Genomic DNA, 12,056 nt, shown 5'->3' with positions numbered 1-12,056 from the left:
GGTCTATGCAAGAATCAACTCTCCACATAAACGTATTAGAGCTCAGAGCGGTGTTTTTGGCACTCAAATCCTTCCTCATGAACATCAAAGACTCTTCAGTGTTGATAAGGACAGACAACACCACGGTCATGCACTATATCAACAAACAAGGAGGCACAAGATCTCGAGCATTATCCCTGGAGGCACAGGAGCTGTGGCATTGGGTAACTCAGCAGGGAATCACCATCCGAGCAGAACATCTCCCAGGGATCACCAACATCTGGGCAGATGCCTTGAGCAGGAATCGAACCAGCTGCCACGAGTGGGAAATCAATCAGTCGGTTCTCGACAATCTCTTTCACCTTTGGGGCAAGCCCACCATAGATCTATTCGCGACCAAGGACAACAAGAAATGCCGACACTTCGCAAGCTGGCATCCGCAGAGGGGTTCGAGAGGGAATGCGTTTTTGATCAGATGGTCAGGGATTTATGCATACGCTTTTCCCCCGCTTCCACTCATCCCGAGACTTCTGCTAAAGATGAAGAGGGAACGATGCAGGATTCTTCTAATCGCTCCGAGATGACCACGCCAGTTCTGGTTCACAGAACTTCTATTGCTATCGGAACAACCTCACATTCGGCTGAAGGCAATTCCGGATCTGCTAACAATGAGCCAGGGTCAGGTTCGTCATCCCAACCCGACATCTCTTCGTTTATCAGCCTGGCTCCTGAATTCTATGAATTTGATGGTTTGAATATTCCTCCGGAGTGCAGAGAGATACTTGCCTGTGCCAGAGCCCAGTCTACAAATCGCACATACAAATTCAAGTGGAAGAGGTTTTGTTTGTGGTGCGCTGCTTCCAGCATCCATCCTCTGTCATCATCCCCTGAACAGATTTTGCCATATTTACTACATTTGGCCAAATCCGGTCTTTCGCATTCATCGATTAAAGTGCATTTGGCTGCCATATCTCGTTACAGACGGACCTCTCAGTCACCTTCACTATGGTCTGCCAGAATAATCAAACAATTTCTTAAGGGTTTGTTCAGAAAATATCCACCAATTCACCGTCCTGCACCACAATGGCATCTGAACATTGTGCTCTCCCAATAAATGAAACATCCGTTCGAGCCTATTCATAGAGTGGATTTGAAGTTCGTTTCTTTTCAAACTGCCCTTCTTTTAGCCTTGACATCGGCAAGGAGAGTCAGTGATATCCAGGCATTTACAATTTCTCCACCTTTCCTTCAATTCAAGCCGGAGGTGGTCATTTTAAGAACAAATCCAAGGTTTATACCTAAAGTTCCATCATCTTTTCACTTAAACGAACCAGTAGTTCTGCGAACATTTTTTCCAAATCCTCAAACGGCAGCTGAACGAGCTCTGCATTCGTTAGACATTAAGCGCTGTTTAAAGTTCTATATAGATAGAACAACTGCTTTCCGTAAATCTGAACAGTTGTTTATCAGCTTTGGAAAGGTCAATCGTGGTAGCGCAGTTACTAAACAAACTATAGCGCGTTGGATTTCTGCTGCCATTCAGTTGACCCACCAGTTGGCGGGAAAGCCATTATCTAAGGTCCGGGCGCACTCCACTAGAGCTGTTTCCACTTCCACGGCTCTGTTCGCTGGAATTCCTTTGGACCAAATCTGCAAGGCAGCGACATGGACACGTCCTCATACTTTCAGCCAGCATTACTGCCTGGAAGCTACGGACAAGGTGGATGCTGCGGTAGGACAAGCGGTTTTGCGCAATTTGTTCACATAAGGTGAGCCTATAAGCCTTACCCTCCGTCCTCTGTGTCTCATTTCATATGTAATTTAGAGTATATCCTTCTTATATTAAGTTAGAGGTATTCATATTTTTCTTTGCTACATGGAATATATATGTATATGTATAAATGTTTATATATAGATTTATATATAATGGATGAATACTACATGTACTTAGGAATGGTTAGCTCTTAATTTGCAGATTTAATCGCTTATATACATTCAGTCAACATGCAATATATTTATGCGTTCTGTTGGTACTACAAGAAAATAATAATTTATCCATTTACTGCTGACTATTCTGATTCAAGCATGTGAATCTATGAAAGATACCCTAATACTGGAGAAGAAAATAAGTTACTTACCTGTAACTGTAGTTCTCCAGTATTGGTATCTTTCATAGATTCACATGCGACCCACCCTCCTCCCCAGAGAGGCTCACCTTCTGGAATTTTTTCCTGTGTACACTAGTGCGGAGAAATCTGACAGACTGAGCCTCTGTGCTGAGGGTTCTAAGAGGGTGGTCGCGCCTGATTGGCTGAAGTTTGGGCTCTTTCTAAAGAGGCTGATAGTTCTACAATTGAATATGTTTTTTCCTATTGACTTCAATGAAAAAAAAAAAAAGAAAAGAAAGGTTTTTCTCTGTTTATTGCTTTCTATGTACCGTGGGACTCCCACTTCGACGACGGGGAATGATTCAAGCATGTGAATCTATGAAAGATACCAATACTGGAGAACTACAGTTACAGGTAAGTAACTTATTTTCTTCAGCACTCAATTAGGGGGGGGGGGGGAGGGTCCTTGCAGCCAATGAGGTATCTCTGCAGTTAGTATGTCTTCGTACACTCGATGAAGGCTCGTTGCAGTATGACTCAGCACTCGACGGGGTGGGGGGGGTCCTTGCAGCCAGTGAGAGATCTATGCAGTTAGTATGACTCAGCACTCAACGGGGGCTCCCTGCAGCCAGTGAGGGATCTTTGCAGTTATTATGTCTTTGTACACTCGATGAAGACTCATTGCAGTCAGTGAGGGATCTGTGCAGTTAGTATGTCTCTGTACACTCGATGAGGGCTCACTGCAGCCAGTAAGGGATCTGTGCAGTTAGTATGTCTTTGTACACTCGCTGAGCTCTCATTGCAGCCAGTGAGGGATCTCTGTAGTTAGTATATTTCTCTGCACTCAGTGGGCTCCTTGCAGCCAGGGAGGATCTTTGCAGTTAGTATGTCTTTGAACACTGGAAGAGGAGAGTCTGCAACCAGGGAGGGATCGGTGCAGTAAGTGTTGCTGTGTAGATGCTTTGAGACTCCTGTCAAGTCTGGTATGCCCCCTTGCAGTCAGTGTCGCTCTGTTGTCAGAGTGCTGTGTGTAGTTGGGAGCTCGGCTCTGCACTCTACACATCCGCTTTGCCCACCTACATGCAAATTAGATTCTTAAAAACGCTAGTTGTAATCCCAAATTTCATATACAAGTTTACAGAATCCAGGTAAAAGGACCTTTAGAATCGTAAAGCGCAGTAACATTTAGGGACAGTCTGCCAACATGCAGATTATTTGCTGTTGTAAATTCATGGTGGTTTTGTATGGGAAGCTGTTATACATGCCCACAAAGTCGTACCTTTGTGAGAATTCACAAATATTCAATTTTAAATTTTCCTCCCCATTTATACACCTACTGCTACTCCTAGGCAAGACTAATGTGTGTAAATAGGGTGGGAAATTCCCTTAATACCCTCATTTTTTAGAGGATGTAAGGAAATTAGTTTCTCCACAAAAAAAAAAAAAAATCACCTGTGAGAAAAAAAAGTTATATTTGCAAAGACACGTTTTTGCCATACATGTATGTTGTGCCTAGTGGACGTTGGTGTGAGTAAATATTGTCTAGCGGGGATAATTGTGGAAATCAAGATTGTCGTAGATTTACAAAACAACCCCTGGATATGTTTGCGAATCTCCAAAAAGTCAGAAAAATTTAGGAGGAAACGTATGGGAGTAGATTTCAGATGTATCTGGGCTGGGTTTAGTGAACAGGCCTGGGGAGGCCTCTGGCAATCAGTGCGTCTCCGCATACTGAGGGAGGACTTTGTGCTGCTCAAGGGGGCTTTGTACAGCACCCTGCACACTCAGTATGGACCGTGTGCAATCTGTATTCCTCTGTTCACCGAAGTGTGCAACTCGCGCCTCTCATTACTCGTATCCCTCGTCACACTTACAGCCACAGTTAGAGGCCGCAAGAACTGCGGAGAAGATTTGGAAAACATTAAATAAGTTAGTACCTTACCCTGATGTTAATGGGGAAGTGGGGGGAACTGCGTGACGAACGTGTGATGTAATGACGGACCAGAGGTTTACTGCACGTGCTCTGCTTTCAGCCTACTTTGAACTTGTAAATAATTCCTTCTGCCTCTGCAGTAATGCATTTTACGCCTGCCCTGAGAGGGTGGCTATTTTTGCACAAGGGAGAAAGTTATGTTAATTCTGAAGGCTCGTCCAAGTCTCGTTATTAAAAGATGGTTAATAGCGTGTATGAAGTGTGGCAGCGATTAATAGAACACTGTGACTGCTGGCTGCCCTGACTAGTGTTTTGTGACTGTAATGTCTCTGTGATGCCAATGAATCCCGCGCCCCCTCCTTGCTAAAACAATGGAGCGCCCCTCGCATCTTCACTTGTGGCGTGTGTAGAGGTGGGCGTATCCCGTCGGGCCATCTTTGCTGTAGCACGGGTAGGAGCCGCGGGGGCGAGGGGTGTATAAGGATTGAGCAGTTCATGCTAATGATGTGGCATGTTTATCTCGCCTCCCACGGTGTCCCAGCTCTCAGTCCTGCCCACAGTTTATACCATTTGGCTGCTCTCATTTACCGAACTATGCAGTCAGTGGGGGTAGAGGTGGGTTTTAGCAGGGCGGCAATGCAGTGAACGAATGCTCTCTGTATCAGAACGCTAATTTAGGAATTTTGCGGTCACTGAAGGTCCTGGGCAGTGTTTGATATTGTGCAGTCTTGAGGGCCCAATACACACCCTGTCCTAGTATACACTTGAGGGTTGGGGGGCGGGGGCCGGCCTCCATGAGGACTCTGGTTAGTTGACGGCTGCGGCCAGTCTTTCTGGGCAGGGTCAGAGGAGGCCCCGTTATTCACCGAGTGACGATGTTTGCTAACCACGAGGGCTTTTTAACGTGAGTGGGGGCAGTCTGTGCTTCAGACTTCCCATGGCCGTAGCTTCGGGGGAGGGCGGGAGTGGGAGTGTGTTACACCACCTTAATACATTTTCTGATAAATAGTTGGGTACAAGTGATTTCAGTCGGATATTATGAGATTTCGTCAAATTTCACCAGGAATGTTTATATACACTACAGACCAAAACACACACACAATACCCCCTCTCTATTTTGAAAGTAAAGTCCTCAACAATATTGGTTGTTTTACAAAATAGTGGGTTTTCTCTGTTAGTAATCCCACGTATCCACATTCCTCTCCCTTCCCACTGTCACTTAGGTCCCTCCCCATGCAGCATTCTTGACCTATAATGCATTTAACCATTATACATAAGCCTGATTGCCGGAAAATGCTGTAAACCCCCCCCCCCCCCCAAACATCAGACTGACCAAGCTACGCCCCCGAGTCTTACTCTCCCTATATACTGAGGGGTGTTTGCTACCCACGATACTTCTGCAGAGTGAGGGCCCGCGGGTATCAGTCAGTGAGGCCCCTAGGCACAGCTTGTCCTCTACACACTCACAGAAACATGTCTGCTACCTCGAGGCTCTGCATGGTTACTGCCCGTAGTCAGTGGGGCGGGGGGGGGGGGGGGGCGCCTAGGCACAGCCTGTACCCCTACACACTCACTGAGAAGTGTTTTCTACCTGTGAGGGCTCTGCTGAGTGACGGGGCACAGGTAGCAGTCAGCGAGACCGCTAGGCACAGCCTGTCGCCCTACACACTCACTGAGCGGTGTTTGCTATCCACCATCGCTCTGCATACTCAGGGTTCGCGGTTATCACAATCGGTGAGGGCCCTAGGCACAGCCTGTCCTCTACATACTCACAGGAGAATGTCTGCTACCTCCGAGAGCTCTGTAGAGTGACAGCCCGCAGGTAAATCAGTGAGGCCCCGACGCACAGCCTTCCCCCCTACACATTCACTGAGAAGTGTTTGCTACCTCCGAGGGCTCTGCAGAGTGACGGGCCACAGGTAGCCTAGGCACAGCCTGACCTCTACATACTCACAGAAGAATGTCTGCTTCCTCCGAGGGCTTTGTAGAGTGACGGCCCGCAGGTAAGTCGGCGAGGCCCCGAGGCACAGCATGACCTCCCTGACACATTCACTGAGAAGTGTTTGCTACCTCCGAGGGCTCTGCAGAGAGAAGGCCCGCAGGTAGCAGTCAGTGACGGCTCTAGGCAGAGCATGCTCCCCTATAAAATCACCGAGGCATGTTTGCTACCGCGAGATCTCTGCAGTGTGCGAGAGCTGCGGGAAGCCCGTATCTACGCACAGCCAGTGAGGGGTCTCTGCACGCCCTGTGATCCTGTACATTCAGTAAATGGTGTCTGCTGCTCGCGAGGGCTCTGCACAGTGAGCTGGGGCAGCGAGCAGTCTGTGTTTCTCTGCAATGCCTCTCAGTTCCTCCCTCAGTTTTCCCAGCTCTCGGCCCAGCCCACAGTTTCCACCCTCTGACTCCTGTCATTGGCAGCCCGAGGTCCCAGCCTGTAAGACACATTCCTCCAGCGGCCTCTCCAGGCTCCTTGCCTCTCCCTTCTCCACTCCCCTCCATTCCTCAGTTTGGAAAAAGCAACATCTTTACGTGGGCTGTTTCCACGCAGCAGTTCCCAGCTCCGCAGCTTTGGTGCCTGGCTGGGTGAGAGCTGAGAAGGGAGCGCTGGCCTTTCTTCCAGGACCAAGGACTGGGCCACATTGAGGACTGGACTTTCTTACGGTGTTTTGGCTTTTCGACAAACACTGCTATTCCTTCCAGTCTCGAATACACCAAACAACGAGCAGCCAAGGTCACCCCTGGAATGTGGGGGTGGCGGTCAGCTGTGCGACCGCCGCCTTGCCGCAGGTGTGGAGGGTTCGAGCTGCGTTGGATACCTTTGGGATCTGCTAGGACTGGACTTGCGTGGAGCTGAGTACGTCTGAGAGCCCGTGACGTGGGTACTTGAGACCCGTCCAGACCCTCTGCTGGAAACCTCCGGGCTACTAAGATCTGAAGCCTTTTTGACAGCCTTGCCTTTCCCGAGCCCCCCATGCTGGTTCCTGGACGCCCCTGGCACGGGTCTTACCCTGGTGGATCCCAGTGGCTGTCTTTGTGGGCCTACGCTAGCTCTACACTGCGGTTCTTAGCGCTGGACACCATTCAACTCGGTGACCACAACGCACTGACTCTGATCGCTTGACCCCAACTTGGCTCAGCTGAGCGACTTACCTGTTGCGCAGCGCTGCGTCGCGCTCCTTGGACCCCCGAGTCTGCTTGGTACTTACCCTGACGTTTTCAGAGCGTCGATTTTGTCCTCTGTAGATGACAGCATTACTCACGTCAGGCCTTACCGACCTCACAGCTCTCTGAATCTAGGCTCTGTCCTCCTCCTCCTCCTTTGCACAGCTCCGGTTGCTCACTGTGGGGACCCTGGCTCTGCCGAAACTGGCTTGGATTCAACCCTAACTGGGACATGGATATGATTGGTTCTTGCCTTGCTAGCTAGAAAACCTCTGTTCGTCTGTCAGGGCTCTGGCCTTTTGCAGTTCATCAAGTACTGGGAGCCCATCCTGACTTGCAGACATGAAGTACCGGGCAGCGGTGAGAGTTTGCTTTGATGTTGTGTTTTCTTTGCCATGTGTGTTTTAGTGTTACCTGTAAGCTATATGAGTTGGAGCGCATGAGGCCTACCTCACTCACCCAGTATGGTTGTGTATAGTCATGTGCGTGTCTGCTCAAGTATCCATAGGTGAGCTCTATGCATGCCTTAGGAGTTTGTCTGGGCATTGATGTGGGCATATTGCTATACACATACCTGGCAGTGATCCCATGAGCGGGCTTTTGTGTGCTGTTGGGTATGTGGGTGTGTTCTTCACATATTTTTGTACCTGAATGATATTTAATTTGTATTTTTGCAGTTTGGAACTCGAGCATGGTTCCCCAGCTCCGACTGTAAGGCCCTTAGAGAATAGATAGTGCACTTTTGGGTTTCCAGATCTAACAATTTATGTGCACCAGTCCTAGTTCAGGAGAATTTGAAACAAAAGCTTTAGTAAGAGTGCCACAGCTCACACACCTGATAAATGGAGGATATTACAGGAGACAAGGGGATTGGTTTTGATCCAGGAAAAGTGGAAAGCAAAGGATACATGGCGCAACACTGAAAATGCCAAACATGCAAACATTTAACAGTGTCTTTGGTACACTCAGCATATCCATTTTCTCTACCATTGATGACTTGCAGTTACTTCCCTTGTGGCCAGAGGTGGATAGAAGGGACCAACAGTGCATTTTTAATTACAAGGGTGGTATAAAGCTTATAAGAGCAGAAAGGTAAAAAGGTGTTAAAGTTGGGCTCATGATGGTGACCATTCCTTTGCTCAATTTATTGGCCTCCTGGGAGGTCTCTCAGTACCACTGATCAAGTGAACTCATCATGATCAACACTTTTGCTGTAAGTTGATGGCTTACAGCGTACCTCCAGCTCCTATGATTTCTTTATGGTTTTTCACCTTCTCTATTGTCTCCACTTTGTTGCATGTGTTTTATGGGTCATGGTGTTCCTCTACTTGCAGATATTTGATAGACTTATGATCTCTATCTTGGCGCTGATCTCTGAAGGGTGAATGGTCTTACACTCATTGCTGATCTTTGACACGTTTGTGGTTTTCACCATACTGATGGTCTTAGATGGGCTTTGGTTTTTACAAAATTTCTGATCTTTGACAGGCTTGTGGTGTCCTACCTCATTGCCACTTCCTATACTCATGGCCTTGCCTTGTTGCTGAATTTTGATGATCTCATGGTTCTTTGTTTCTCTTTCTCACTTTCTCCCTCTCTCTCTATCAATGTTGGTCTTTGATGGTGTTGGTCTTTGATGGTCTTCTGTTTCTGCTTTGTTGCTGGACGTCAGGGGCTAATGACTTTGATGTCATGGCCTTTCTCTCCATCTCTTTGTCATTGTAAGTCTTTGTTGTCCTGCAGTCTCTGCCTTGTTGCTGGATTTCACTGGGCTTCCTTAGCTGCTGACTTTCATGTTCTCATGGTCGCACAGTCTTTCTCTGTTGTGGTTAGTCTTTGATGGGCTTATGGTGTCCACCTCATTTCTGATCTTTGATAGGCTCCTAGTGTCCTCACTCATTACCACTTCATCACAGTCCAGCAACAAGGTAATACCATGAGCATATGATCTTGCAGTTTTCTCGCTTTCTATCTCTTTCATTTTCCGTCAATGTTGATCGTCAGTGTCCTTTGATTTCTGCCTTGTTGCTGGACTCCAGTGATCTCATGATATCTTTCTATCTGTCGTGGTTGGTATTTAATGGCCTTTAGTCGCTGCCTCATTGCTGGACTTCAATGGCTGATGCTTCCCACATTGATCATAGTCTTTAGTCTTATAGTTCCCCCCCCCCCCCCCCCCACCCCTCTCTTTTCCGGTCCTTGACAGGATTCTGACCCTCATCTCATTGCTAGACATTCATGTCTCTCTTGTCACTGGTTTGTAGGCCCAGGGTGTATCCCTCTTTTTAGGACTTCAACCATGGCATTCAGTTTTACACACTAGAACTGAGCAAGGCGCAGTGCTCCCTTAGGGACAAGAACCTGGAGGAAGAAGGGTTCGATGATCTGTAAACAAAAAATGTCAAGTAATTTGTGCACCACAGGATATTTTCCTACAAGACAGTCTGAAGGTGAGCACCCTGAAATAGCCCGTGCGTGGGGTGAAGATGTTCTTACTGGAAGCAACTGTGTATCTTTGAACACTGGTCTTGACACATGCTCCTCCTTCTGCACTGTCTGGGTGTGAGATTCAGAAGGGAGAACGCCACTTTTTCAGTCAATCAATAGTAGTGTTTGTGTTAACGTTTTGCCCAGAAATGCATACCATATGTGTACTTATTCAGCATCACTCTGTCATTTCAGACCACAAGAAAGAGAAAAAAAAGAAGTTCCGTAAAATCTATTAAAAAAACTAAAAAAAGGCATCACATAAATGTCATTATAAACATTTTTCGAAATGTGAGCATGGTTTACATAGGTCGGGTTAAAGATTGTGGCTTGATGACTGATATTGGAAACAAGCTAAATTTAGCTTCACAGTTTGAGTTGAAAGATAAAAGTATTGTAAAGGTACGGTTTGATTTTAAGGCAGGGGCATATACAGAGCTCTTGGCATGGCTGATTTCTCAGAGGGCATCCTGGTGTTGAGGAAGAAGCAACTGCTGGGAACGAATTGTGTTTCTTGGAAGAGCCAGAGTTTTTTTTTTTTCTTGAACTGCGAGGGGCATGAGATATTCCTGATCAAAGTAGATAGAGAATTCCAATGTTTCCTGCAAGATATGCGAAGAATGTTCACCAATGCAACATATAGGTATATGTTACTGAAAGCTGAGCAAAAAGCGAGGGTTTGATGATAGTTAAGAAATTTGCATCGGTGAAAGAGGGGGGGAACTTTGTTAATGGCTTTGTGGACTAAGCTGAGCAACTTACTGAATGTGGAGTCAGTGAAGCTCTTTAAGATTGGGGGAAACAGACACATGAATGGGTAGATTTAGTATCATACGACCTGCTGCATTTTAAACAATCTGATGGTGGTGGGAAAGATAGGCAGCAATGCCCAGATAGAGGCAGTTGCCACCTTGCATTACCATCTTGCATGCAGCGAGAGGAAGGAAAGGAATCACCTTTCTCTGTATTTTAAGTATTAAAGAAAAGGTGGTCGGAGCCTGGTTGCTTTGGGTTAAAAATGTCAGGTTGCAATTGATAACAAAGCCTATATTCTACTGGGACAGGGGTAGGTCCAAGCTCATAAGGCCAACTAGATAAGAAACTGCTTCCCGATGATAACTCTTGTCACTCTTTAACTTAAGGCACTTCATTTTTATTCAGATAGTCCTTGAGGACTTACAGGAGCAGAACGTTTCTTGAGTAAAAGAGAAGTTGTCAGGGAAGGAAACAATGATCTCAATATCACCAGCATAAGATATCATCTCAGTGCCGAAGAAGCACTCAAGAGATGCCCAGGGAGTGATATGAATGATAAACATATGACTGAGTGACAAACCCTGCAGGACGTCACATGAGGGTTGGACAGCTGCCGAGTGGAAAGGTGGAAGTGAGACAGATTGAGTCCTGAAAGACAGAAAGGAGCACAGCCAGTTGACGGCTTGCTTACAAATACATAGCATGAAGAGACTCCTAATAAGAGTGAAATGGGATACCATATTGAAAGTAGCTGCAAGATCCAATCAGGTTGTTCTGAGTTCGTCAGTCACAGACAGTAAAGTAGTTTCCGTACTGTGTAATGGACAGTAGGCAGATAGAGTATGATCGAGGAAAAGGTTAGATTCTAAATAACCTCCTTGTCCAGGATTTTAGAGGGAAAACGTAATCAGACGGTAATTACTTAAAACATTCAGATCAGATGTGTGATTTTTAAGGAGCAGTTTGACTGAAGCATGCTTCCAGGTTACAGCGAGGTTAGCAGAGCGTGGAGACGTGTTGCAGAGCTCAACAAGTGCTGGACAGACAATATCAGGTGTTAAGGAGAGAGTGTGAGGAGTGCATGGGTGAAGTGGAGACCCGGACTTGATAGTAGCAAAGTGGAGGGTCCACAAAAGATACAGATCCTGGAGAAGCAAACCTGACTTGGATTTTTTTTTAATCCTGTCTTGCAAGAAAGACTACCACAAAGTTCTTTTGATGGCGTTATGGAATACTGCAGGTGGCAGGTTGTAAGAAGCTTTGAACAATAAAGAAGATTTCACAGCAGGAATTCCTAAATTATCAATTTCTGTAACATTTTAAGAAATATTTTTAGAGTGGATGAGATGATGGCAATTTCTAGTAGCTACTTCGAATGTTTCCATGGTTTCGGCACAGTATGATTTCCTCCTTACATTTAGTACTTTGCAGTGACGCTTAACATCACACAGTTTTGTGGTGTATTGAGGTGCAGAGGGAGTCTGCATCTCAAGAGACCACAGCTGTAGGCGAGTCTATAGAGCTACCGACTCTTCAGCTGCAGTTTGAGCGACAGCGTCGGGAGCCAAAGTTCCTTGCCTGTGCATCAGTAGCCCTATGGCTTTTGAGCCACAGTCACTTATCTTTTGAGC

General features: G+C 46.5%; 1 protein-coding gene across 5 annotated transcripts in view; it reads left to right on the top strand.

Annotated features, from left to right (window-relative positions):
• The window catches only part of MYO1C (myosin IC), a 365,885-nt gene that overhangs the window by 136,313 nt on the left and 217,516 nt on the right, over window positions 1-12,056 (top strand). The window contains exon 1 of one of the 5 annotated variants that reach the window (XM_069226098.1): window positions 6,518-7,542. The exons of the other annotated variants lie outside the window; for them this stretch is intronic. Coding sequence (XP_069082199.1) covers window positions 7,525-7,542 — 18 coding nt within the window. The 5' untranslated portion in view covers window positions 6,518-7,524. Of the gene's footprint in view, window positions 1-6,517; window positions 7,543-12,056 lie in introns of those variants that run through there. 5 annotated transcript variants of the gene reach the window in all.

Source organism: Pleurodeles waltl, chromosome 3_1 (genome assembly GCF_031143425.1).
Source record: "Pleurodeles waltl isolate 20211129_DDA chromosome 3_1, aPleWal1.hap1.20221129, whole genome shotgun sequence".
In the NCBI taxonomy this organism is placed as follows: Eukaryota; Metazoa; Chordata; class Amphibia; order Caudata; family Salamandridae; genus Pleurodeles; species Pleurodeles waltl.
This window is presented reverse-complemented; position numbering and strand designations above follow the sequence as displayed.